At 43.6% G+C, this 27882-nt stretch overlaps 1 protein-coding gene across 1 annotated transcript in view; it reads left to right on the top strand.

Moving 5' to 3' along the window:
- CMTM6 (CKLF like MARVEL transmembrane domain containing 6) overlaps nt 1–27882 on the top strand; it is a 66606-nt gene extending 38724 nt beyond the window's left edge. Inside the window, exons 2-4 of the mRNA XM_069730028.1 lie at nt 9595–9771; nt 11545–11646; nt 22413–27882. Coding sequence (XP_069586129.1) covers nt 9595–9771; nt 11545–11646; nt 22413–22574 — 441 coding nt within the window. The 3' untranslated portion in view covers nt 22575–27882. The remainder of the gene's footprint in view (nt 1–9594; nt 9772–11544; nt 11647–22412) is intronic.

Here is a 27882-nt window from a genome sequence, read left to right as displayed (position 1 = left end):
CACCTGGCCAGAATTGGCAGAATATGCATTGCAGGAGCTTGCTTGCCCGGCAGCTAGTGTCCTATCAGAAAGAGTATTCAGTGCTGCAGGTTCAATACTAACAGAAAAAAGGACTCGTCTGGCTACCCAAAATGTAGATGATCTAACCTTCATTAAAATGAACCACAACTGGATTTCAAAATCTTTTGCCCCACCCTGCCCGGCTGACACCTAGCTTTCCTATGAAAAGGTCTTGCCTGTGGACTATTCTGAATGACTTTTCCAATCTCGTAATTTTCTTCACCTGATTGTCCAGCATACGACATGTTTCCACCTCACGAAATGGCCAAACTCCCCACACGGGGCCGTGCTATCGCCACTTTGCGCTTGGACCCTTGAGAGTGCTGTTTGTCTGAAGAGGTGGGTGTGGCCGCTTTTGGTCGACGGCACTGCCACTGGGTCCCTCATAGTACAATAAAGTGTCTCTGGCGGTGGTGGTGCGCACCCAACGTCAGACACACCGTTGTAATATGAGGGGCCCTGTGCCTGTACCGCCGGCCACAAGACAGTTCCCCCCCCAGCTCAAACAGTGCTCTACCACTAGCAAAATTATCTCTCACAGCTTCACCAATGTGTAGTCTAGCCGCTGACATCCTTCAATGCCTGGCACTGACAATACCATTGTTTTGACATTTTTGTTATGTTAGGCCTTCGAAGCCTGTCTGCGGTCCCTTCTTTCTACAACTACTACACTGACCAGGCCACTGCTGGCCGTGTTACCCTGGAACCAATTTAAAAGTGCCTACAGTCAGCCCAATTTTGTTATGTTAGGCCTTCGAAGACTGTCTGCCGTCACTCCTTCCACTAGACTTCCACTGACCATACACTGCTGCCCATGTACCCCTGGAACCAATTTAAAGTGCCTACAGCCAGCCCAATTTTGTTATGTTAGGCCTTCGAAGCCTGTCTGCGGTCACTCCTTCCACTAGACTTCCACTGACCAGACCACTGCTGCCCGTGTACCCCTGGAACCAATTTAAAAGTGCCTACAGCCAGCCCAAGTTTGTTATGTTAGGCCTTGGAAGCCTGTCTGCGGTCACTCCTTCCACTAGACTTCCACTGACCAGACCACTGCTGCCCGTGTACCCCTGGAACCAATTTAAAAGTGCCTACAGCCAGCCCAAGTTTGTTATGTTAGGCCTTGGAAGCCTGTCTGCGGTCACTCCTTCCACTAGACTTCCACTGACCAGACCACTGCTGCCCGTGTACCCCTGGAACCAATTTAAAAGTGCCTACAGCCAGCCCAAGTTTGTTATGTTAGGCCTTGGAAGCCTGTCTGCGGTCACTCCTTCCACTAGACTTCCACTGACCAGACCACTGCTGCCCGTGTACCCCTGGAACCAATTTAAAAGTGCCTACAGCCAGCCCAAGTTTGTTATGTTAGGCCTTGGAAGCCTGTCTGCGGTCACTCCTTCCACTAGACTTCCACTGACCAGACCACTGCTGCCCGTGTACCCCTGGAACCAATTTAAAAGTGCCTACAGCCAGCCCAAGTTTGTTATGTTAGGCCTTCTAAGCCTGTCTGCGGTCCATTCTTTCAACTACTACTACACTGACCAGGTCACTGCTGCCCGTGTACCCCTGGAACCAATTTAAAATTGCCTACAGCCAGCCCAATTTTTTTATTTTAGGCCTTCGATGCCTGTCTGCGGTCCATTCTTTCAACTACTACTACACTGACCAGGTCACTGCTGTCCGTGTACCCCTGGAACCAATTTAAAATTGCCTACAGCCATGTGTTATTATTTTAGGCCTTCGATGCCTGTCTGCGGTCACTCCTTCCACTAGGCCTCCACTGACCACACCACTGCTGTCCGTGTACCCCTGGAACCAATTTAAAATTGCCTACAGCCAGCCCAATTTTTTTATTTTAGGCCTTCGATGCCTGTCTGCGGTCCATTCTTTCAACTACTACTACACTGACCAGGTCACTGCTGTCCGTGTACCCCTGTAACCAATTTAAAATTGCCTACAGCCATGTGTTATTATTTTAGGCATTCGATGCCTGTCTGCGGTCCATTTTTTCAACTACTACTACACTGACCAGGTCACTGCTGCCCGTGTACCCCTGGAACCAATTTAAAATTGCCTACAGCCATGTGTTATTATTTTAGGCCTTCGATGCCTGTCTGCGGTCACTCCTTCCACTAGGCCTCCACTGACCACACCACTGCTGCCCGTGTACCCCTGGAACCAATTTAAAATTGCCTACAGCCAGCCCAATTTTTTTATTTTAGGCCTTCGATGCCTGTCTGCGGTCCATTCTTTCAACTACTACTACACTGACCAGGTCACTGCTGCCCGTGTACCCCTGGAACCAATTTAAAATTGCCTACAGCCATGTGTTATTATTTTAGGCCTTCGATGCCTGTCTGCGGTCACTCCTTCCACTAGGCCTCCACTGACCACACCACTGCTGTCCGTGTACCCCTGGAACCAATTTAAAATTGCCTACAGCCATGTGTTATTATTTTAGGCCTTCGATGCCTGTCTGCGGTCACTCCTTCCACTAGGCCTCCACTGACCACACCACTGCTGTCCGTGTACCCCTGGAACCAATTTAAAATTGCCTACAGCCATGTGTTATTATTTTAGGCCTTCGATGCCTGTCTGCGGTCACTCCTTCCACTAGGCCTCCACTGACCACACCACTGCTGTCCGTGTACCCCTGGAACCAATTTAAAATTGCCTACAGCCAGCCCAATTTTTTTATTTTAGGCCTTCGATGCCTGTCTGCGGTCCATTCTTTCAACTACTACTACACTGACCAGGTCACTGCTGCCCGTGTACCCCTGGAACCAATTTAAAATTGCCTACAGCCATGTGTTATTATTTTAGGCATTCGATGCCTGTCTGCGGTCCATTTTTTCAACTACTACTACACTGACCAGGTCACTGCTGCCCGTGTACCCCTGGAACCAATTTAAAATTGCCTACAGCCATGTGTTATTATTTTAGGCCTTCGATGCCTGTCTGCGGTCACTCCTTCCACTAGGCCTCCACTGACCACACCACTGCTGTCCGTGTACCCCTGGAACCAATTTAAAATTGCCTACAGCCATGTGTTATTATTTTAGGCCTTCGATGCCTGTCTGCGGTCACTCCTTCCACTAGGCCTCCACTGACCACACCACTGCTGCCCGTGTACCCCTGGAACCAATTTAAAATTGCCTACAGCCAGCCCAATTTTTTTATTTTAGGCCTTCGATGCCTGTCTGCGGTCCATTCTTTCAACTACTACTACACTGACCAGGTCACTGCTGTCCGTGTACCCCTGGAACCAATTTAAAATTGCCTACAGCCATGTGTTATTATTTTAGGCCTTCGATGCCTGTCTGCGGTCACTCCTTCCACTAGGCCTCCACTGACCACACCACTGCTGTCCGTGTACCCCTGGAACCAATTTAAAATTGCCTACAGCCATGTGTTATTATTTTAGGCCTTCGATGCCTGTCTGCGGTCACTCCTTCCACTAGGCCTCCACTGACCACACCACTGCTGTCCGTGTACCCCTGGAACCAATTTAAAATTGCCTACAGCCAGCCCAATTTTTTTATTTTAGGCCTTCGATGCCTGTCTGCGGTCCATTCTTTCAACTACTACTACACTGACCAGGTCACTGCTGTCCGTGTACCCCTGGAACCAATTTAAAATTGCCTACAGCCATGTGTTATTATTTTAGGCCTTCGATGCCTGTCTGCGGTCACTCCTTCCACTAGGCCTCCACTGACCACACCACTGCTGTCCGTGTACCCCTGGAACCAATTTAAAATTGCCTACAGCCATGTGTTATTATTTTAGGCCTTCGATGCCTGTCTGCGGTCACTCCTTCCACTAGGCCTCCACTGACCACACCACTGCTGCCCGTGTACCCCTGGAACCAATTTAAAATTGCCTACAGCCAGCCCAATTTTTTTATTTTAGGCCTTCGATGCCTGTCTGCGGTCCATTCTTTCAACTACTACTACACTGACCAGGTCACTGCTGTCCGTGTACCCCTGGAACCAATTTAAAATTGCCTACAGCCATGTGTTATTATTTTAGGCCTTCGATGCCTGTCTGCGGTCACTCCTTCCACTAGGCCTCCACTGACCACACCACTGCTGTCCGTGTACCCCTGGAACCAATTTAAAATTGCCTACAGCCATGTGTTATTATTTTAGGCCTTCGATGCCTGTCTGCGGTCACTCCTTCCACTAGGCCTCCACTGACCACACCACTGCTGTCCGTGTACCCCTGGAACCAATTTAAAATTGCCTACAGCCAGCCCAATTTTTTTATTTTAGGCCTTCGATGCCTGTCTGCGGTCCATTCTTTCAACTACTACTACACTGACCAGGTCACTGCTGTCCGTGTACCCCTGTAACCAATTTAAAATTGCCTACAGCCATGTGTTATTATTTTAGGCATTCGATGCCTGTCTGCGGTCCATTTTTTCAACTACTACTACACTGACCAGGTCACTGCTGCCCGTGTACCCCTGGAACCAATTTAAAATTGCCTACAGCCATGTGTTATTATTTTAGGCCTTCGATGCCTGTCTGCGGTCACTCCTTCCACTAGGCCTCCACTGACCACACCACTGCTGCCCGTGTACCCCTGGAACCAATTTAAAATTGCCTACAGCCAGCCCAATTTTTTTATTTTAGGCCTTCGATGCCTGTCTGCGGTCCATTCTTTCAACTACTACTACACTGACCAGGTCACTGCTGCCCGTGTACCCCTGGAACCAATTTAAAATTGCCTACAGCCATGTGTTATTATTTTAGGCCTTCGATGCCTGTCTGCGGTCACTCCTTCCACTAGGCCTCCACTGACCACACCACTGCTGTCCGTGTACCCCTGGAACCAATTTAAAATTGCCTACAGCCATGTGTTATTATTTTAGGCCTTCGATGCCTGTCTGCGGTCCATTCTTTCAACTACTACTACACTGACCAGGGCACTGCTGGCCGTGTACCCCTGGAACCAACATCAGAAAATATAAAAATAAGTATTTTGCTTATAAAAAAGAAAATACTGGTGAGATATCAAATGCAGACATTTTAACATTAAAAACAAACACACAACTCTAATCTGGTACAGTACTAAAAATGGCCACCAGCTACAATTACTTTCTCCTGCAAGTAGTTAACTGAAAGTTTTTTTAAATTGAAAACACACATATGGCATCCACCGAGTGTTGTCCTGTCGCGTCTTCTTTATATTATTGCCGAGAAGATGCAAAATAATGAAAATAATAAAATCATTAATTACCAAAATAATAGAGAAAGTCAACACCACATTGCAAATAAACATTCATTCCAAATAAAGAAGCAGGGCGCGTCCGAGGGTGAGTATATACCTAATAAGAATATAATCACCCTCGGACGCGCAATGCTTATTTCCAACAGCCTTCCTTCCTAAGAATCAGCCCTTCCGTCGTGTAGAGAGACGTTGTGTTACACTCCAAGGTGTTCCCCAGGTTGCCTTTCCTGAGCTTCGATCTTCCGGCTCTCGTTTAGTAGTTCTTGGAAACTACTCTGCATTAGGCCTTCAAATTGGGTATGGGGTGTAGAGAGATGGTGTGTTCCACTCCAAGGTGTTCCCCAGGTTGCCTTTCCTGAGCTTCGATCTTCCGGCTCTCGTTTAGTAGTTGTTGGAAACTACGCTGCATTAGGCCTTCAAATTGGGTATGGGGTGTAGCGAGAGGGTGTGTTACACTCCAAGGTGTTCCCCAGGTTGCCTTTCCTGAGCTTCGATCTTCCGGCTCTCGTTTAGTAGTTCTTGGAAACTACACTGCATTAGGCCTTCAAATTGGGTATGGGGTGTAGAGAGAGGGTGTGTTACACTCTAAGGTGTTCCCCAGGTTTCCTTGCCATTGCTTTGGTCTTCCGACTCTCGTTTAGTAGTTGTAGAAAAGTACACTGCATTAGGCCATACAAAATGGGTATGGGGTGGAGAGAGATGGTGTGTTACACTCCAAGGTGTTCCCCAGGTTGCCTTTCCTGAGCTTCTATCTTCAGGCTCTCATTAAATTGTGGTTAAATGGAACAACTGCATTTGGCGTACTAGTTGGTTTGGGGCCTACTATCGGTGTCTGCCACTCCTTGCTGTTCTCCTCCACTGAACAAAGCTGTGCCGCCTGTTTACTACGGTTGCCAATTTTGAACTGCATTTCGACTACTTACTGATTTGGCCCTACTCTCTGTGTCAGCCTCTCATTCCAGTTGTCCTCCACTGCAATGCCCCCTGGTTATTCCTGTGTTACCAATTTTGAACTGCATTTAGCCCACTTTCTTCTTTGGGCCTATATCTGTGTTTCCACTTCATCGTGCCCATTGCCCAGCCAGTGATAGATGAGTCTGCTGGTACATTGACCCATAACGCAACATTCCCCGTGCACGCTACACAACAACATTGTGACCCTGCTGAAAGTCAGGTTGCTCTTCCCGCATACCATACCACCTTACACGGGGACAAAGAGGAAGGTGCAGATGAAAGTGCAGGTTCCTTCATCAGGTGGGGGGAGGAATACTAGTTGGCGACGTCACTGGCACAGGGCCTCTCATAGTACGCAAAAGTGTTGCTGCCGGTGGGAGGCGCCCCCGCCGTGCAAACACACCGCTGTACTTTGAGGGGCCCTGTGCCAGTGCCAATGCCAACGAGTGGGCCCCCCCTGCTTGCTCAGGTTCACAGCACTTGCAAAGTTGAAATACTTACCTCTCCCTGCTCCACTGCCGTGACGTGGTCCAGATTTCCTGGGCCCACTAATTACTTGAACCAGCCCTACCCCCCACAACTTTAGCCAAATGACCCCCAATTTCAAATGCCTTCCAATTATTATAAGGTAAATTACGCTTGACAAGCTTCATTAAGAAGAATGGATGGTTTTGACATTAAAATGGCCACTCTAGGTGTTTTCCTGGCCCCCACTCACTGCCGACTATGCTGCCCCATTGACTTGCATTGGGTTTCGTGTTTCGGTCGATCCCGACTTTACGTCATAATCGGCCGATTTCACTCGACCCGACTTTGGACATAGTCGGGTTTCGCAAAACCCGGCTCGACTCTAAAAAGGTCAAGGTCGCTCAACTCTACTCATGACCACTATGCTTTTTTTTACCCCGTGTTAACAGACCTGCATTGCGAGTTTCAAATCCGCAACGTGTCAATCTATCTTGCAGATACGTCACGTTTTATGTTCAGATTTCTCCATTGACTTGCATTAGATGTGGAAAATCCACAGGTAAAAAAGTGATTTTTGCTATATGCAGTGATGCTGCAGAATTACTATATAAAGCAGAATCGATCAGATGATCAAAGCTTCAAGTCTCCTAAGGGGACTAACAAATATTGTGAAAACTAAAAATAAGTTGTAAAATATGAAAAAACGAAAACATATATTCCTCCAATTAAAAATAAAGATATTAAAAAAAGAAATAAAAAGTGTGTGGTATCACCGCAGTCAGAAAAGTCCGATCTATCAAAAAATAAAAATAATTACCCCGATTAGTAAACAACGTGAACAAAAAAAAAAAATCACTGAAATTGTCAGAATTGCTGTTTTTTTCAGAATTTTTCCCATTTTTCCTGTTTCCTAGTACAATATGTGAAGGAATGAATGGAGTCATTCAAAAGTACAACTATTCCCTCAAAAAACAAGCCCTCATATGTCTGTGGACAGAAAAATAAAGAAGTTATGGCTCTGGGAAGAAGGGGAGGAAAAAACAAACAGAAATTGGCACTGTCACAAAGGGGTAAAAACATGGCGTAACAAAAAGAGACAAAAAATGCATATAAAAACCACACAAACGCAAGTAACCTAATTTATATACTAGCGGCAGAAGTGGTGACCTAATATATGTATTACAAATTTGAGTTACTGTAATTTATTAATTTCCCTCTTGGCTGAAAACAAAAAAAAAGCTCCTCAAATATGCTAAAAGGCGTATTTGACCCTTCTGTAAAATATGTATTGTGACCTCCGGGAATAGTCATAGAAAACAGAGGCAGTCAGTGAAAACAATGCCATATAATGCTAAGGTGGAGAAGACCGAGGGGAAACGCAAAGGGCAGGGACCATGGTTAGCGGGCACAGGCCGTGTAACATATGCTCAGGAGGAATCGCCCATTTTCATTGTACGTCACCCTTGGCAGTACAGAGGTGAAAACAGCAAATTTATTGGACAATCTGAATGTAACACGTGCAGATTTTATGGCGGATTCACTGTGAAAGGAGCTTACCGTGCCTGGCGAGAAACACAAAAATAAGCTCATGATGATGCTTTTTAAAAAGGAACTTTTACATATCTATAGTTTTTAAAATTGCTAAATATCTTAAATGGGTTGTTCAGTTACAGTGGGGAAAAAAGTATTTAGTCAGCCACCAATTGTGCAAGTTCTCCCACTTAAAAATATGAGAGAGGCCTGTAACTGACATCACAGATAGACCACAACTATGAGAGTCAATAAGAAAACCAATCCAGAAAATCACCTTGTCTGATTTGGCAAGATTTATTTAGCAAATTATGTTGAAAAATAAGTATTTGGTCACCTAAAAACATGCAAGATGTCTGGCTCTCATAGACCTGTAACTTCTTCTTCTCTGTCTACAACCTCCAACAGTCACACTCCAAACCCCACTATGGTGAAGACCAAAGAGCTGTCCAAGGACACCAGAAACAAAATTGTAGCCCTGCACCAGGCTGGGAAGGCTGAATCTGCAATAGGCAAGCAGCTTGGTGTGATGAAATCAACTGTGGGAGCAATAATTAGAAAATGTCTGGGTGTGCTTTCTCCTTTATTTAAAATAGTGCACCATCGCCATCTAGGCCGCGGACAGATGTTCAGATTAAAGGGAATCTGTCACCTAATTTTGGCCCTATAAGCTGCGGCCACCGCCATTAGGGGCTTATCTACAGCATTCTGTAATGCTGAATTCTGAGGCCCGGCGCCTGTGCACTGCAGTACTTTGCTCTGCCCTCAACAGGGCAAATCAGTAAGCCTGCACCGGAGACGCGGCAGGAAGCAAAGAAGAGGATGTCATCACATGAAGATGGGAGGCCCCGGACCACAACGCCCATCGGACCGGGACCACCCCTGGGTGAGTATAATCTATCCTCTTTTTCTTACCTTTCAGGTGACATCAGGGGCTTATCTATAGCACTACAGAATACTGTAGAGAAGCCCCTACTGGCGGTGGCCGCAGCTTATAGGGTCAAAAGTAGGTGACAGATTCCCTTTAAGCTCTTGAAAGTCTTCAGGAAAATAGTGCTGTTAGCTGCACATACGTAGATTGCTCAGTGCAGTCGGCGTCATTTTACTGAAGCCCGCCCTGAGCCCTAGCGGTAAGCTTTGCTTACACAGATTGGGGTCTATGAGTAGTGATCTCCTATGAAGCCCATCCGTAGGCTGCACAGAGATGGTGGTGATCGGGCCCTCATGTACCGCTGCTGCCACGGTACCTTCGGGGTGATATAGTGCAATACCCAGTGTGTCCACTAGACAGTGGTATCAGCTGTATTTAAGCCCCTTATTTGAGCATTTATATTGATCCACCTTTTTGTTTCCTAGGTGCTGTCATTTGTGGCCTTCGTATGTGAAGAAATCATCGCTCAGTGTGACTCCTGCGGAGGCCTGTACTTCTTCGAGTTTGTCAGCTGCAGCGCCTTTTTGCTTGCCATTCTCATGTTAGTTGTGTACTGCACACCTCTGAAGAACAAAATTATTATTCCAAGCTTCAAGAAAATTGTAAGCACGCTTATCTCATGGACTAATCATGTTACTCCCATCTATTCATGTTTCCAAAAATAATACCTTTACTGAACCTAATAAAGAATCTATTAAGAACTACAGATACCAGCAAGTAAACCGTGCTCATCCCTATGGGTATAGGTGCAGATTAAGTATTTGGGTATCAAAAAAACGTGTCTTTTGGCATAAGAAATACTTGCTTTTTTACTGCATTTTTTCCCATTCATTCGAATTTGTGAAAAACACTTAAAAAAAACTCTTAGGAATTGACATGTAACAAAATCTGTACATGTGAACGTACCTTACACTGGGAAATAAAGCACAAAAAAATGAAGTTCCTGTCTCGTTTGCCATACCCCCCACCCCATTAAAAAAATAAAATAAATCACTAAAATGTAACCTACATGTTAATTAAAAAAAAAGAAAGAAACAAAACCCTTTTCCATAGCTAGTTGTGGAACTTGAAGTGCAGCTACACAAGTCTGTCCCATGCCAACAAGTATTTTGGGACAATGTGTTACAGCTGTCGAACAGCGATGAGACATGCAGCCGCCAGGACTCGGACATATTATTTGAGGACACCGAAGACTCTCTGTTAGCACCTGAGCATGCTCAGATAACACCTTATCCAAGCACATTCGCTCATCACTAGTATTTATCAACTGGTTTGTTCTTAATTACTTCCCGCCATAGGACAGAAATGTAACCGTAACTAAACGCATCAGGGTGGACTTGTATGTCACAAGAATGGACCACAGGTCACAATGATGGGCAGCAGGCACAGGCGTCCATGCCATCGACAGCAGGAGCTGGCAGTAAACTACAGCTGAGCATCTGGTGCATCTGCTGGGCTGCAGCTAGCTCTGGTCCTGGCAGTAGAACTCCTCGGTTGGTGCGGTCAGTAGTGACTTTGGCATCTGAGAAATTTGACAGAGGGCGCACGATCTTTTGTCAGCCTATTGGCACCCCCTAACATGTTTGTGCCAACTGGTTGCTATTGCAATCTGAGAGGCCTAGCAGTGCTCGCAGGGTCTGCCATACACTACAGCCATCCGTTCCAACATGGGGTCAGTATAAGGGCTCCTGCACATGTATGGGGATCTTGGTCCGATCATGGACAGCCTTGAACGGACTGGTTGAGTCTCCTGACCCGAACGTGACAGACTTCTAGAAATATATGAAGTTGTCGAGACCCGTAGCCAGTTGATGCATTGCGGTCCACTGATGAGCCCAATAAGGTCACATAGGTATAAGGAGTTATATATAGAGGACAACTAGCCAATTACTCCCATAAGGGACCAGCAAGCCCAGATTGTTTCTCAAAAATAAATCTTTTGTAGAAAGATAAATAGGTTATAGTTGTCAAAATGTGGCAACCAAACAAGATTTTTTTCCCCCATCTTTTCAAAGTGAGCATGTACTGTAGAAAAATACTAAAACTACGCAAACTTATATCACTTTTATTATACTGAAATGCAGAATAAAGTTACCGCTTTACGCTATTCACGGTGTTGCACACACGTTCTTGAAATTGCAGAATTGCTGTTTTCTTTATATCCCTTCCAATAAAGAGTAAATGAGTTATTCAATTAGCACCCTAGAACAACACCACTGAAAATAAGGCTCAAGTCACACCCTACCAAAAAAAAGCCTGATTAACAAAAGAAAAGAAAATAATCTATGGGGCGCGTAGCTTTACTTTACATAGCTTTACTTTGAGTGCCATCTAGTGGAGAGTACAACAAATTGCACATCTTTTATCTTTTGCAGGACTTCTGGGTCACCGCAGTCGTTGGTTTCCTCTTCTTGATAGCTTCCATTGTATTTGCTGCTACAATGGACGATAATTTGTCACTCGGAAAAGCGTCTGTGGTAAGTGAAATATCTTTCATTTAGGATAGTAATTGGGTTTATTGAGAAATTATTGTTTGGCAAAATAAAAGGCGTAGAACCAAAGAAGGTGTAGAAATCTCTTCCACATGAATAGAATTATGTAAGGCAAGACAATAATAATGCTGGGACGTGTGTATGTCGAAAGAAAAGCATGGTCTCAAAAGAAGAGGCCCATTTTACATGTGACCGGGAGGCGCAGCTCACAATCCATCTCCTTGTTTAGTTTAGTTTTTTCATTTACCTCTATTTTTTTTTTCTAATTTTTCAAACTATAATCACAAAACATGAAATGAGCAGAAATAGAAAAAAACAAAAAAGACCCAATAAAGGCTGTTATCAAAAGTCTAAAGTATTGTCTTCACAATGGGATCATAATGGCAATAGCACGAGTAGCTGGTTGACTGGTGAGGTGAGTTCCTCTATTGACAACTTCATTCATTTTTGAAAACCAGAGTCAGTGAAGTCTTCCCCACCCCCTAAACTTTACCTAAAGGTACCTTCACACTGATCAACTTTCCAATGATCACGACCAGCGATACGACCTGACCGTGATCGTTGGAAAGTCGTTGTGTGGTCGCTGGGGAGCTGTCACACAGACTGCTCTCCAGCGACCAACGATGCCGAAGTCCCCGGGTAACCAGGGTAAACATCGGGTTACTAAGTGCAGGGCCGCGCTTAGTAACCCGATATTTACCCTGGTTACCATTGTAAATGTTAAAAAAAACAAACCACTACATACTTACATTCCGGTGTCTGTCACGTCCCTCGCTGTCAGCTTCCCGCACTGACTGTGAGCGCCGGCCGTAAAACACAGCGTTGACGTCACGGATCGCTGTAGTTCTCGTTCATAAGTTGCTGAGTGTGACGGTACCTCAAAACTACATCAGATTTTCACACCAAATTACCGTATATACTCGAGTATAAGCCGAGATTTTCAGCCCAAATTTTTGGGCTGAAAGTGCCCCTCTCGGCTTATACTCGAGTCAAGGTGGGTGGCAGGGTCGGCGGGTGAGGGCGCTGAGGTATACTTACCTAGTCCTGGCGCTCCCTGCCGTCCCACGGTCTTCGGTGCTGCAGTTCTTCCCCTCTTCAGCGGTCACGTGGGACCGCTCATTAGAAAAATGAATAGGCGGCTCCACCTCCCATAGGGGTGGAGCCGCCTATTCATTTCTCTAATCAGCGGTGCCGGTGACCGCTGATAGAGAAAGAGGCTGCGGCACCGAAGACAGCTGTGACAGGCAGAGGGAGCCGGACGTCGGGACCAGGTAAGTATGTAATATTCACCTGTCCGCGTTCCAGCCGCCGGGCGTCGCTCCATCTTCCCGGCGTCTGCGCTCTGACTGTTCAGGTCATAGTGTGCGCGGCGCCCTCTGTCTGATCAGTCAGAGCAGAGACGCCGGGAAGATGGAGGCGCCGGAACGAGACGCCGGGAGCTGCAAGCAAGAGAGGTGAGTATGTGTTTTTTTTTTATTGCAGCAGCAGCGGCGGCACAGATTTATGTGGAGCATCTATGGGGATATATGAACGGTGCAGAGCACTATATGGGGCACATCTATGGGGCACAATGAACGGTGCAGAGCACTGTATATGGGGCACAGATATGGGGCACAATGAACGGTGCAGAGCACTGTATATGGGGCACAGCTATGGGGCACAATGAATGGTGCAGAGCACTGTATATGGGGCACAGATATGGGGCACAATGAACGGTGCAGAGCACTGTATATGGGGCACAGCTATGGGGCACAATGAACGATGCAGAGCACTGTATATGGGGCACAGCTATGGGGCACAATGAACGGTGCAGAGCACTGTATATGGGGCACAATGAACGCTGCAGAGCACTGTATGGGTCACAGCTATGGGACAAAATGAACGGTGCAGAGCACCATATGGGGCACAGCTATGGGGAAATATGAACGGTGCAGAGCACTATATGGCACAGCTATGGGGAAATAATGATCTATTTTTATTTTTGAAATTCACCGGTAAATGCTGCATTTCCACCCTAGGCTTATACTAGAATCAATTAGTTTTCCCAGTTTTTTTGTGGCAAAATTAGGGGGGTCGGCTTATACTCGGGTATATACGGTAAGCAAATGAGTCAGAAATATTAGAATTTTTAAATTATTTTAAATTAGAAAATTGATTCAATATCAGATTGTGAATGGCAATACGAATCAACGCCATCTAAACATTTTAAGTAAATGTTGATTATTATTGCACATCAGCTTGGTGGAATTTTATCACATTCCTTTATGCAAAAGAGCATCATCTCTGGTGTGTTGGAGGGTTTTTTTTCCCCTTGAACTGCTCACTTCACGTCATTCCACAACTAAAATCAGGACTTAACCCCTTCATGACCCCAGCTTTTTTTCAGTTTTGCATTTTCATTTTTCGCTCCCCTCCTTCCCAGAGCCATAACTTTTTTTATTTTTCCGTCAATATGGCCATGTGGGGGCTTATTTTTTGCGGGACAAGTTGTACTTTTGAACGACATCATTGGTTTTACCATGTCTTGTATTAGAAAACGGGAAAAAAGTTCCAAGTGCGGTGAAATTGCAAAAAAAAGTGCAATCCCACACTTGTTTTTTGTTTGGCTTTTTTGCTAGCTTCATTAAATGCTAAAACTGACCTGATATTATGATTCTCCAGGTCATTACGAGTTCACAGACACCTAACATGTCTAGGTTATTTTTTATCTAAGTGGTGAAAAAAAATTCCAAACTTTGCTTTAAAAAAATTGTTCAATTTTCTGATACCCGTAGCGTCTCCATTTTTCATGATCTCGGGTCGGGTAAGGGCTTATTTTTTGCGTGCCGAGCTGACGTTTTTAATTATACCATTTCAGTGCAGATACGTTCTTTTGATCGCCCATTATTGCTTTTTAATGCAATGTCGCGGTGACCAAAAAACTTAATTCTGGCGTTTCAATTTTTTTTTTTCTCGCTACGCCGTTTTGTTTTTTTTTACTTTTGCCATGCCTCAATAGCCTCCATGGGAAGCTAGAAGCTGGCATAGCCTGATCGGCTCTGCTACATAGGAGCGATCATCAGATCGCCCCTATGTGGCTGAATTACTGCATTGCTATGAGTGCCGACCACAGGGTGGCGCTCACAGCAATCCGGCATCAAAAACCATAGAGATCTTCAGTAGACCTCTGGTTGTCATGCCGACACATCACTGACCCCCGATCACGTGACGGGGGTCAGCGATGCGTTCATTTTCGTCCCCATCGCCGGAAGCGCTAGTTAAACGCCAGCGGCATTTAACTAGTTAATAGCGGCGGGTGGATCACGATTCCGCCTGCCGCTATTGTGGGCACATGTCAGCTGACCTGGGACGTACTATCCCGTCCGAGGTCAGAAAGGTGTTAAAGGGAATCTGTCACCCCTTTGGACGTATGTAACCTATTAATATGGGCATATAGGTTATAGAACGGTTAAAATAGTCCTGCATGTATGCCTCATCCTCTGTCATTTGATTATGGTAATGAGCTTTTCCAGGCTCTGGGGTGTGTGTTGTCTGGAAGTAATCTCTGGTCTTCATTGGCGTACCAGCCCCCTCCCATCAGCGTCACAGTCCTATGTGATGTGTAGTGGCGGCCCCAGATGCATGCGCCCAGGAATAGCGCCATTACACTTGACATTTCTGCCATCGTATGGTCAAATCACTGTAATTGGTGAGAGCACCGTGCATGCCGGAGTTCACTGGAGCGGAAGTAGAAAGAAGAAGCCAGCGCATATAAAGTTTCGGAAAAGTGTTGTGTAATCGCCCTATTGCAGGGCGCAGGTGCGGAATTCCTGGGCCACCACTACACGTCACAGGGCACTGATGCTGATGGGAGGAGGGTGGTATGCCAATGAAGACCAGAGACCGTTTTCTTCCAGACTCCGCACGCCCCAGAGCCTGGAAGAACTCATTCTACTCATCCCCACAACAAGACTGCAGATATGAGACATACAGGTATGACTATTTTAACCATTCTATAACCTGTATGCCCATATTAATAGGTTACATACCTCCAAGGGGGTGACAGATTCCTTTTTAATGACTTGGCTTTACCAAAACTAAAGGTTTATTCTTTTTTAACCAATTTTTTTTTTTTTTTTTATAACGACTTGTGTACAACTTAAACACTCTTGAGATTAAGCTCATGGACATATGTCCTGACATTTTCCTTTCAAATTTGGTGGTAGAATTAATTATTCAATGATATCAAGCTGAAAAAGTTCACTCTACAGTGATATCTTATTATGAAAGTAGGGAACTTAAGTAGAAACTCAATTAAATCCTCCTCATAATCTCTAAACTAAATTTTGAGGATTTTTCAGTTTTTAACATGAAGCACGTTATGGATTGCTTCATGATCAGACCCACAGTCAGTACATGACGCTTCTGCTCTGCCCCAGTCCCGGTGCCAAAGTGTTTAACCGTATCCGCGTCTGGTTCTCTGCGGGCCACACAACATCCTTCGGCGGGCTGTATGTTGTGCAGGCCTGCTCTTGACCATTACTGCTGAGGGTAATGATGGTCTTGAATTTCCTCTATTTCTACATTATCTGACTACGGATTAAAGGAGTCCAAATTTAATAGAGATGATTTTGTAACATTTTCCAGCATGAAAGCATCAACAACTCTTCTCCTGAGGTCCTCAGATATCTCCATGATACACTTCAACAAACCTAAGGTGTGGAGATCAGACTTTGTTGGATCCCTGTGCTATAAATATAACGGGTCACCCACTCATTCCTTGATTGTTATTCCACTGATTGAGAACACCAAACTCTGATTTCACTTTCAAATTATCTGCTAATCCTAAATTAGCATAATTCTGCCACTCAGACATTATATTCGATCATTTTCTTATTTAACCCCTTTACCCCCAAGGGTGGTTTGCACATTAATGACCAGGCCAATTTTTACAATTCTGACCACTGTCCCTTTATGAGGTTATAACTCTGGAACGCGTCAACGGATCCCGGTGATTCTGACATGTTTTCTCGTGACATAATGTACTTCATGATAGTTGTAAAATTTCTTTGATAGCACCTGCAATTTAGCTAAAATTTTGAAAATGTTGCAATTTTCCAACTTTGAATTTTTATGCCCTTAAATCACAGAGATATGTCACACAATATACTTAATAAGTAACATTTCCCACATGTCTGCTTTACATCAGCACAATTTTGGAACCAACATATTTTTTTTTTGTTAGGGAGTTATAAGGGTTAAAAATGGGACCACATCACATTTGAAGTCACTTTGAGGGGTCTATATGCATTCTAAAAACTGCACATCTCAAGGTGCTCAAAACCACATTCAAGAAGTTTATAAATCCTTCAGGTGTTTCACAGGAATTTTTGGAATGTTTAACCCCTTTCTGCCATTAGACGTACTATTGCGTCCATGTGGGGTGGGCTTTACTTCCCAAGGACGCAATAGTACGTCATATGCGATCAGCAGCGCTCACGGGGGGAGCGCCGCCGATCGCGGCCGGGTGTCAGCTGTTTATCGCAGCTGACATCCGGCACTATGTGCCAGGAGCGGTCACGGACCGCCCCCGGCACATTAACCCCCGGCACACCGCGATCAAAGATGATCGCGATGTGCCGGCGGTACAGGGAAGCACCGCGCAGGGAGGGGGCTCCCTGCGGGCTTCCCTGAGACCCCCGGAGCGACGCGATGTGATCGCGTTGCTGCGAGGGTCTCACCTCCCTCCCTGCTCCCTCCAGCCCCGGATCCAAGATGGCCGCGGATCCGGGTCCTGCAGGGAGGGAGGTGGCTTCACAGAGCCTGCTCAGAGCAGGCACTGTGAAGGCTGCAGCGCTGCATATCAGATCAGTGATCTGACAGAGTGCTGTGCAAACTGTCAGATCACTGATCTGTGATGTCCCCCCCGGGACAAAGTAAAAAAGTAAAAAAAAAAAATTTCAAATGTGTAAAAAAAAATAAAAAAAAATATTCCAAAATAATGAAAATAAAAATATTATTCCCATAAATACATTTCTTTATCTAAATAAAAAAAAAAAAAACAATAAAAGTACACATATTTAGTATCGCCGCGTCCGTAACGGCCCGACCTATAAAACTGGCCCACTAGTTAACCCCTTCAGTAAACACCGTAAGAAAAAAAAAACGAGGCAAAAAACAACGCTTTATTATCATACCGCCGAACAAAAAGTGGAATAACACGCGATCAAAAAGACAGATATAACTAACCATGGTACCGCTGAAAACGTCATCTTGTCCCGCAAAAAACGAGCCGCCAAACAGCATCATCAGCAAAAAAATAAAAAAGTTATAGTCCTGAGAATAAAGCGATGCAAAAATAATTATTTTTTCTATAAAATAGTTTTTATCGTATAAAAGCGCCAAAACATAAAAAAATGATATAAATGAGGTGTCGCTGTAATCGTACTGACCCGAAGAATAAAACTGCTTCATCAATTTTACCAAACGCGGAACGGTATAAACGCCTCCCCCAAAAGAAATTCATGAATAGCTGGTTTTTGGTCATTCTGCCTCACAAAAATCGGAATAAAAAGCGATCAAAAAATGTCACGTGCCCGAAAATGTTACCAATAAAAACATCAACTCGTCCCGCAAAAAACAAGACCTCACATGACTCTGTGGACCAAAATATAGAAAAATTATAGCTCTCAAAATGTGGTAACGCAAAAAATATTTTTTGCAATAAAAAGCGTCTTTCAGTGTGTGACGGCTGCCAATCATAAAAATCCGCTAAAAAACCCGCTATAAAAGTAAATCAAACCCCCCTTCATCACCCCCTTAGTTAGGGAAAAATTAAAAAAATGTATTTATTTCCATTTTCCCATTAGGGCTAGGGTTAGAGTTAGGGCTAGGGTTAGGGCTAGGGTTAGGGCTAGGGTTAGGGCTAGGGTTAGGGTTAGGGCTAGGGTTAGGGCTAGGGTTAGGGCTAGGGTTAGGGCTAGGGTTAGGATTAGGGTTAGGGCTAGGGTTAGGGCTAGGGCTACAGTTTGGGTTGGGGCTAAAGTTACAGTTAGGGTTTAGATTACATTTACGGTTGGGAATAGGGTTGGGATTAGGGTTAGGGGTGTGTCAGGGTTAGAGGTGTGGTTAGGGTTACTGTTGGGATTAGGGTTAGGGATGTGTTTGGATTAGGGTTTCAGTTATAATTGGGGGGTTTCCACTGTTTAGGCACATCAGGGGCTCTCCAAACGCGACATGGCGTCCGATCTCAATTCCAGCCAATTCTGCGTTGAAAAAGTAAAACAGTGCTTCTTCCCTTCCGAGCTCTCCCGTGTGCCCAAACAGGGGTTTACCCCAACATATGGGGTATCAGCGTACTCAGGACAAATAGGACAACAACTTTTGGGGTCCAATTTCTCCTGCTACCCTTGGGAAAATACAAAACTCGGGGCTAAAACATATTTTTTGTGGGAAAAAAAAAGATTTTTTATTTTCACGGCTCTGCGTTATAAACTGTAGTGAAACACTTGGGGGTTCAAAGTTCTCACAACACATCTAGATTAGTTCCCTGGGGGGTCTAGTTTCCAATATGGGGTCACTTGTGGGGGGTTTCTACTGTTTAGGTACATTAGGGGTTCTGCAAACGCAATGTGACGTCTGCAGACCATTCCATCTAAGTCTGCATTCCAAATGGCGCTCCTTCCCTTCCGAGCTCTGCCATGCGCTCAAACGTTGGTTTCCCCCAACATACGGGGTATCAGCGTACTCAGGACAAATTGGACAACAACTTTTGGGGTCGAATTTCTCCTCTTACCCTCGGGAAAATACAAAACTGGGGGCTAAAAAATAATTTTGGGGGGAAAGATTTTTTTTTTAATTTTCACGGCTCTGCGTTACAAACTGTAGTGAAACACTTGGGGGTTCAAAGCTATCACAACACATCTAGATGAGTTCCTTAGGGGGTCTAGTTTCCAAAATGGTGTCACTTGTAGGAGGTTTCTACTGTTTAGGTACATTAGGGGCTCTGCAAATGCAATTTGACACCTGCAGACCATTCCATCTAAGTCCTCATTCCAAATGGAGCTCCTTCCCTTCCGAGCCCTCCCATGCGCCCAAACAGTGGTTCCCCCCCACATATGGGGTATCAGCGCACTCAGGACAAATTGGACAACAAATTGTGGGGTCGAATTTCTCCTGTTACCCTCGGGAAAATACAAAACTGGGGGCTAAAAAATAATTTTTGTGGGAAAAAATTTTTGTTTTATTTTTACGGCTCTCCATTATAAACTTCTGTGAAGCCCTTGGTGGGTCAAAGCGCTCAGCACACATCTAGATAAGTTCCTAAGGGGGTCTACTTTCCAAAATGGTGTCACTTGTGGGGGGTTTCTACTGTTTAGGTACATTAGGGGCTCTGCAAACGCAATGTGACACCTGCAGACCATTCCATCTAAGTCTGCATTCAAATGGCACTCCTTCCCTTCTGAGCCCTCCCATGTGCCCAAACAGTGGTTCCCCCCACATATGGTGTATCATCGCACTCAGGACAAATTGGGCAACAAATTTTGGGGTCCAATTTCTCCTGTTACCCTCAGGAAAATAGAAAACTGGGGGCTAAAAAAAATAATTTTTGTGGGAAAAAAATTTTGTTTTATTTTTACGGCTCTGCATTATAAACTTCTGTGAAGCACTTGGTGGGTCAAAGTGCTCACCACACCTCTAGATAAGTTCCTTAGGGGGTCTACTTTCCAAAATGGTGTCATTTGTGGGGGGTTTCAATGTTTAGGCACATCAGTGGCTCTTCAAACGCAACATGGCGTCCCATCTCAATTCCTGTCAATTTTGCATTGAAAAGTCAAACGGCGCTCCTTCCCTTCCGAGCTCTCCCATCCGCCCAAACAGTGGTTTACCCCCACATATGGGCTATCAGCGTACTCAGGACAAATTGTACAACAACTTTTGGGGTCCAATTTCTTCTCTTACCCTTGGGAAAATAAAAAATTGGGGGCGAAAAGATAATTTTTGTGAAAAAATATGATTTTTTATTTTTACGGTTCTACATTATAAACTTCTGTGAAGCACTTGTTGGGTCAAAGTGCTCACCACACCTCTAGATAAGTTCCTTAGGGGGTCTACTTTCCAAAATGGTGTCACTTGTGGGGGGTTTCAATGTTTAGCCACATCAGGGGCTCTCCAAACGAAACATGGCGTCCCATCTCAATTCCAGTCAATTTTGCATTGAAAAGTCAAATGGCACTCCTTCGCTTCCGAGCTCTGCCATGCGCCCAAACAGTGGTTTACCCCTACATGTGGGGTATTGGCATACTCAGGACAAATTGTACAACAATGTCTGGGGTCCATTTTCTCCTGTTACCCTTGGTAAAATAAAACAAATTGGAGCTGAATTAAATTTTTTGTGAAAAAAAGTTAAATGTTCATTTTTATTTAAACATTCAAAAAATTCCTGTGAAGCACCAGAAGGGTTAATAAACTTCTTGAATATGGTTTTGAGCACCTTGAGGGGTGTAGTTTTTAGAATGGTGTCACACTTGGGTATTTTCTATCATATAGACCCCTCAAAATGACTTCAAATGAGATGTGGTCCCTAAAATAAAATGGTGTTGTAGAAATGAGAAATTGCTGGTCAACTTTTAACCCTTATAACTCCCTAACAAAAAAAAATTTTGGTTCCAAAATTGTGCTGATGTAAAGTAGACATGTGGGAAATGTTACTTATTAAGTATTTTGTGTGACATATCTCTGTGATTTAATTGCATAAAAATTCAAAGTTGGAAAATTGTGAAATTTTCATAATTTTCGCCAAATTTCCGTTTTTTTCACAAATAAACGCAGGTACTATCAAATAATTTTTACCATTGTCATGAAGTACAATGTGTCACGAGAAAACAATGTCAGAATCACCAGGATCCATTGAAGCGTTCCAGAGTTATAACCTCATAAAGGGACAGTGGTCAGAATTGTAAAAATTGGCCCGGTCATTAACGTGCAAACCACCCTTGGGGGTAAAGGGGTTAAAAAAAAAAAAAAAATGAACATTTAACTTTTTTTCACAAAAAATTTACTTCAGCTCCAATTTGCTCATCACTAATTACCTATTGAATCCCACCAGGCAGCTATTAGACACCTTTCTTCCTCACCATACTCAACCCTCCTTGTTTCTATATACTTATCCTCATGCTGCTCACTTATTATCGCTACTCCACTTGTGTAATGGGGAAATTATATTTAGTGGGTCTATACAATGCTTAGCTGTTGTTGAGTTATATAACTGCCCAGTCTCACACTAGAAAATCTGTACAGATAGTATAGACACACAGTTTACTTGTATGACATTCATATTGCTTTCCCTGACTCCTGCTTGGATGATGAGGAGAAACCTTTCACAGGTAGGAGGCAGGGAAGACTGGTTGAAGCTGCATTACTTAGGACACAGAGACTGCAGTTTGATAGGAGGAGCAGTTCTGTGTCACTTATCTATTACGCTTAAGTAGGATTCAGAGTTAAGCTAGTACAGTGTGATGTAACTGCACCTGTGCAAGCCCAGAAGCATTATGGTAATTGTAGTGTGCAGCAATGGAAGTATATCAGAGAGAGGAAAAAAGGAGCAAAGATGGCAGACAACCCAGACATGGCATACCATTTTACACGGCGTACACAAGAGTTTCTGCAATATTCTTTAATAATGGCCTACACTGCACTACACAGGAAATAAATCTGGTGCTTTAATGTATATCTGTATGTGTGTACTTTAAATTTATTTTTGTATCTTTTAGGCCTTTGGATTCTGTGCTTCTTTTGCATTTCTTGTGGAATTGTGGCTTATGTATAAAAGCAACTATCTGGCACGACAATCCGAACCTCAAGCTGTTAGAACTAATGGCGCATTGGAGAACGAACCTTTAAATACTACTGCCCCGGTTCAAGAAACTGCTTAATTATGCAGTACACAGGTTCTGGTTGATCTGTCCATCATTAAATACAATTTTACTGTCTGTTTTTATTCCATGTAAATAAAAATCAACTATTTTGAAGAATACAATCCATAATAACACTATATGGATATGCAGGAATCTGTTGCCTTTCCTGATAACTTCTCTTTTTTTTTCTTAAGTTTATTTTTGTATTCATTCCAGATAATGGTTCATTGTATGCATGATAAATTGCTTCACTTATTTATTTATTTGTTATCACTTTGAAAGTAATGAAATTAGCTGTTTAGGGTATTTTGGTGAATTTCTTATATGCCACACACAGTTTGCCTAATGTGAATAATGTCAATCCCGAGAGGTCCACACTTAATAATTAGGAAGGGGACCATTGAAATGAAAGCCTCTCGTCACTTGCTGCAGCTTGAAATACTGTACAGATCTAAAGCGCTTTTTATACGAACAATAGAAAATCAGGTTTTTAGGTCTTATTTAAAATTAAAGTTACTAACCGGAGGATCTGCCAATCAGTAGTAAATCTACACCGTATTTCATTAACTTTTGGTGCCTTACTGCTTAGATATAACTTCTGTACACTGTAAATGAGTTGGGTATCTAACATTTAGAAAGGTTTGACCACTTTGGGCAATAAAAGTTTCAGGAGTGTCACTTGTTTTCCAAGTAATCACAAGCTGTACCTTTGTTAGCACTCGCAACAATTAATTTGTGGGGAAACCCTGCAGCAAGTGTCTTCATTTTCCTGCAGTGCCTCCGCAGGAGAATCAAAGCATTGCACAATTTCCATTGGAATTAATAGGCTGTTATATAATGCCTGGGCATAGTCCTGCGGGGCATGAGGGATTCTATGTAGTTGCTCTGGATGATAAAGGTAACCAGCACAAGTCATAATTCCCTAACAAGATATTTAATATTGAGCTTTATAAACCAGACTCACCCGATCAATGAAGTAAATGGCAGATTGACTTTGGTTACTAAATGGCAGTCTCTAGTTTTTAATCTGGTTAGATGTACTAACAGTTTTTTTATTTCTTCTATATCGGTGCAGTTGCCCATATGGCATTTTAGACAGTTTTTAGGGGACTCATTAGCAGAGAGAGGTGGGCACTCCTGTGTATTGTGCACAGCAGAGTAGCGATCACTGGACCTGGTGTGGAAGGGGGACTTCAGTAGGGATGTTATCCGTAGAATAAAGGATTCCATAGTTGGAATGTTTCGCACTTGAGCGAGGGAAGCTCGATTTTAAAATAGTGGTGTCTAAGCTGAATTAGCTATACGCATTAGTGTTTCAGATCTAGCTCCTTGTTATCTCTCACAAATTGGGTTAATGAAAGAAAATGAAGGGCTTAAGAAGGTTATTTGCATTCAAAATGGCCAAATGGGCTACGTGTCCATCTCCTCCCTGACAAACCTTCTGGGACTAGCCATATGCGCATGTTCTGTGTTTAATTTTTTTAATATATTTGAGAAAGAGGCTTACGTGACTACTTGATGGTTCTCCCTGGAGAACAAAGGACTTGATAAATCCCTTCAATGAGTCATCTGAAAACTGCCAGGCTTTATGGTGATACACATTATATTTTTGTGTATCCTGTCAAATTTCAAAAGATTTCTCCAAAGGAAAAAAAACAAATGCATACCAACTTTACATTATCATGGCCTGCGAAGACTAAAGAGGTTGTCCAGTACTTTAGCATTAATGACCTATCCTTAGGATAGGTCATCACTATCTGATCAGTCACGGTCAGACACCTGGCATCCACGCCGCCGATCAGCAGTTGTCGGTGATGGCAGCTGCTGTCCGAATGTACTCACTTGTGGAGCTGGCCGTCTTCTGACAGTGGCCGAAGCTCGGTACTGCGCATCTTTCTCATTCAAATCAATAGGACTTGGATGTCTAGTACCATGCGGCAGCCACTACCAGAAGACAACCGACTCCGCAACTGAGTAATTCCATCCGGCAGGTGACGACACTGATAACTGCTGATCGGCTAGGAAGCTGGGTGTTGGACCCCGACCGATCAGACATTGATGACAACCTCTTTAAATAGACAGGGCAGCACGTTGGCTCAGTGGTTAGCAGTAGTGATGAGCGAATATACTTGTTACTCGAGACTTCCCGAGCATGCTCGGGTGTCCTCCAAGTATTTTTAGTGCTTGGAGATTGTTTTTCTTGCTGCAGCTGAATGATTTACATCTGTTAGCCAGCATAAGTACCTGTGGGGGTTGCCTGGTTGCTAGGGAATCCCCACATGTACTTATGCTGGCTAACAGATGTAAATCATTCAGCTGAGGCACTAAAAACTAAATCTTCGAGCACTAAAAATACTCGGAGGACACCTGAGCGTGCTCGGGAAATCTCGAGTAACGAGTATATTCGCTCATCACTAGTTAGCAGCACTGTTGCTTTACAGCGCTGAGTCCAAATCCCACCAAAGCCAACATCTGCCAGGAGTTTGTATGTTCTCCCCATGTTTGCGTGGGTTTCTTCTGGGTTCTCCAGTTTCCTCCCAAATTCCAAACACATAATGATAGGGCATGTAAATTGTGAGCTCCAGTGGGGACAGCCATTATGCCTGTAAAACGCTGTGGAATTAATACTGATATATAAGCCAATTGTCTCTTCAGAGAGGAAGAGGACGAACTCTAGTGCCACCTATTGGAAGTAGATGATATAGAAGTGTGTAAAATAAGTAGAGCTGTGACTTTTCTATGTGCATATATTCACGACTGTATTTTCAGTTTCACTTTAATCCAAGGAAAAAATTGGCATGACGCGGACAGAACTAGTACTGATTGTCTTCAATAGAACTCTTCAGATTTTTTTTATATATATACGGACTGATTGTCCATGTGAAAAAATCGCATTATGCACTAGTTTTTCCGTATTTTGGATGAGTTTTTGCTCACTGCTGATGTATTAAGAACAGATTACCATAATGATTGATGCCAAATAGTCTGATTTTCCTTTTTATATGCTCATGTGACTTTAAGCGAATAGATGATTAAAAATAGCGATTTTATATCTCTTCATACACGTAAGGATTATAATTTGTTGTCAAAGCTGGACAGTGAGCTTGTTAAGTTTACAACATGCAGGCATTGCAACTAATTTGTAGTAATGTGGTCGTGTCTGTAACCCAACACTCAGCAGAAAAACAGCTTTCCTGGATTTCTGCATGACTGATAATTTTTTGCAACTGGCAGTGTGACATTGGTAACCCTAATGAGTAGAGATGACCGAACCCAAACTGTAAAGTGTCCGGTGCTGAACTCCGAACATTGACTTCTCCTGGAAGTGTTTTACAGGGGAGGGAGAGTGAGATTTTCCAGCTCCAAGATTCAGGTCCCCATTGATTTTTATGGGGTTCAAGTTCTGCTACCCGAACTTTGGACTAAAGTTCAGACAGACCCGAACTTCTACGTGTCTGCTCATCCAGACCAATGAAGTGTGGACAGAAGTCACTGTCTAGTCCTTGACTAAATACACTGTGTGCAGAATTATTCGGCAAGTTGTATTTTGATCACATGATACTTTTTATACATGTTGTCCTACTCCAAGCTGTTCAGGCTTCAGAGCCAACTACCAGTAAGTAAATCAGGTGATGTGCATCTCTGTAATGAGGAGGGGTGTTGTCTAATGACATCAAAATCCTATATAAGGTGTGTGTAATTATTAGGCAACTTCCTTTCCTTTGGCAAAATGGGTCAGAAGAGAGATTTGACGGGCTCTGAAAAGTCCAAAATTGTGAGATGTCTTGCAGAGGGATGCAGCAGTCTTGTGAAATTGCCAAACATTTGAAGCGTGATCACCGAACAATCAAGCGTTTCATGGCAAATAGCCAACAGGGTCGCAAGAAGCATGTTGGGCTAAAAAGGCGCAAAATAACTGCCCATGAATTGAGGAAAATCAAGCGTAAAGATGCCATTTGCCACCAGTTTTGCCATATTTCAGAGCTGCAACTTTACTGAAGTAACAAAAAGCACAAGGTGCGCGATACTCAGGGACATGGCTAAGGTAAGGAAGGCTGAAAACCGACCACCTTTGAACACGAAACATAAGATAAGACGTCAAGACTGGGCCAAGAAATATCTTGACTGACTTTTCAAAGGTTTTATGGACTGATGAAATGAGTGACTTTTGATGGGCCAGAGGCTGGATCAGTAAAGGGCAGAGAGCTCCACTCTGACTCAGATGCCAGCAAGGTGGAGGTGGGTACTGGTATGGGCTGGGATCATCAAAGATGAACTTGTGGGACCTTTTCAGGTTCAGGATGGAGTGAAGCTCAACTCCCAGACTTACTGCCAGTTTCTGGAAGACAACTTTAAGCAGTGGTACAGGAGGAAGTCGGTATCGTTCAAGAAAAACAGGATTTTCATGCAGGACAATGCTCCATCACATGCCTCCAACTACTCCACTGTGTGGCCAGCCAGTAAAGGTCTCAAAAAAAATAATGACATGGCCCCCTTGTTCACCTGATCTGAACCCCATAGAGAACCTGTGGTCCCTCATAAAATGTGAGATCTACAGGGAGGGAAAACAGTCCACCTCTCGGAACAGTGTCTGGGAGGCTGTGGTGGCGGCTGCTCGCAATGTTGATCGTAAACAGATCAAGCAAATGACAGAATCTATGGATGGAAGGCTGCTGAGTGTCATCATAAAGAAAGGGGGCTATATTGGTCACTAATTTTGGGGGGTTTTGTTTTTGCATGTCAGAAATGTTTATTTCTAAATTTTGTGCAGTTATATTGGTTTACCTGGTGAAAATAAACAAGCGAGATGGGAATATATTTGGTTTTTATTAAGTTGCCTAATAATTCTGCACAGTGATAGTTACGTGCACAAACAGATATCCTCCTAAGATAGCCAAATAAAAAAAAAACACTCCAACTTCCAAAAATATTAATCTTTGATATTTGAGTCTTTTGGGTTGATTGAGAACATAGTTGTTGATCAATAATAAAAATAATCCTCTAAAATACAACTTGCCCAATAATTCTGCACACAGTGTAGAAGAAGTCATGATGCCTTCTATATTTTTTTTTTTTCCTTGCACAAAACTCGTCTTGCATCTATTACTATTATTTCCCAATCAGACATGTAAAGGCTGTTAAATCCTCAGATGCTGACGTGTACAGATTTCTCTATGTATGTGTCTACTGTACATGACACTGATTCTGACTTATATTTGGCTGGTTTTTTTTTTCTTGTTTATATTTTTAGGATTTTTGCAAGAAGTGATTTTATGCAACAAATGAATTCATATGATATTAAATAAAGTAGTTATACAATTTTGAA

This window comes from Ranitomeya imitator, chromosome 6, assembly GCF_032444005.1.
Source record: "Ranitomeya imitator isolate aRanImi1 chromosome 6, aRanImi1.pri, whole genome shotgun sequence".
Taxonomy (NCBI): domain Eukaryota; kingdom Metazoa; phylum Chordata; class Amphibia; order Anura; family Dendrobatidae; genus Ranitomeya; species Ranitomeya imitator.
The sequence above is the reverse complement of the archived record's forward strand: the minus strand, read 5'-3'. Positions and strand labels throughout refer to the sequence as shown.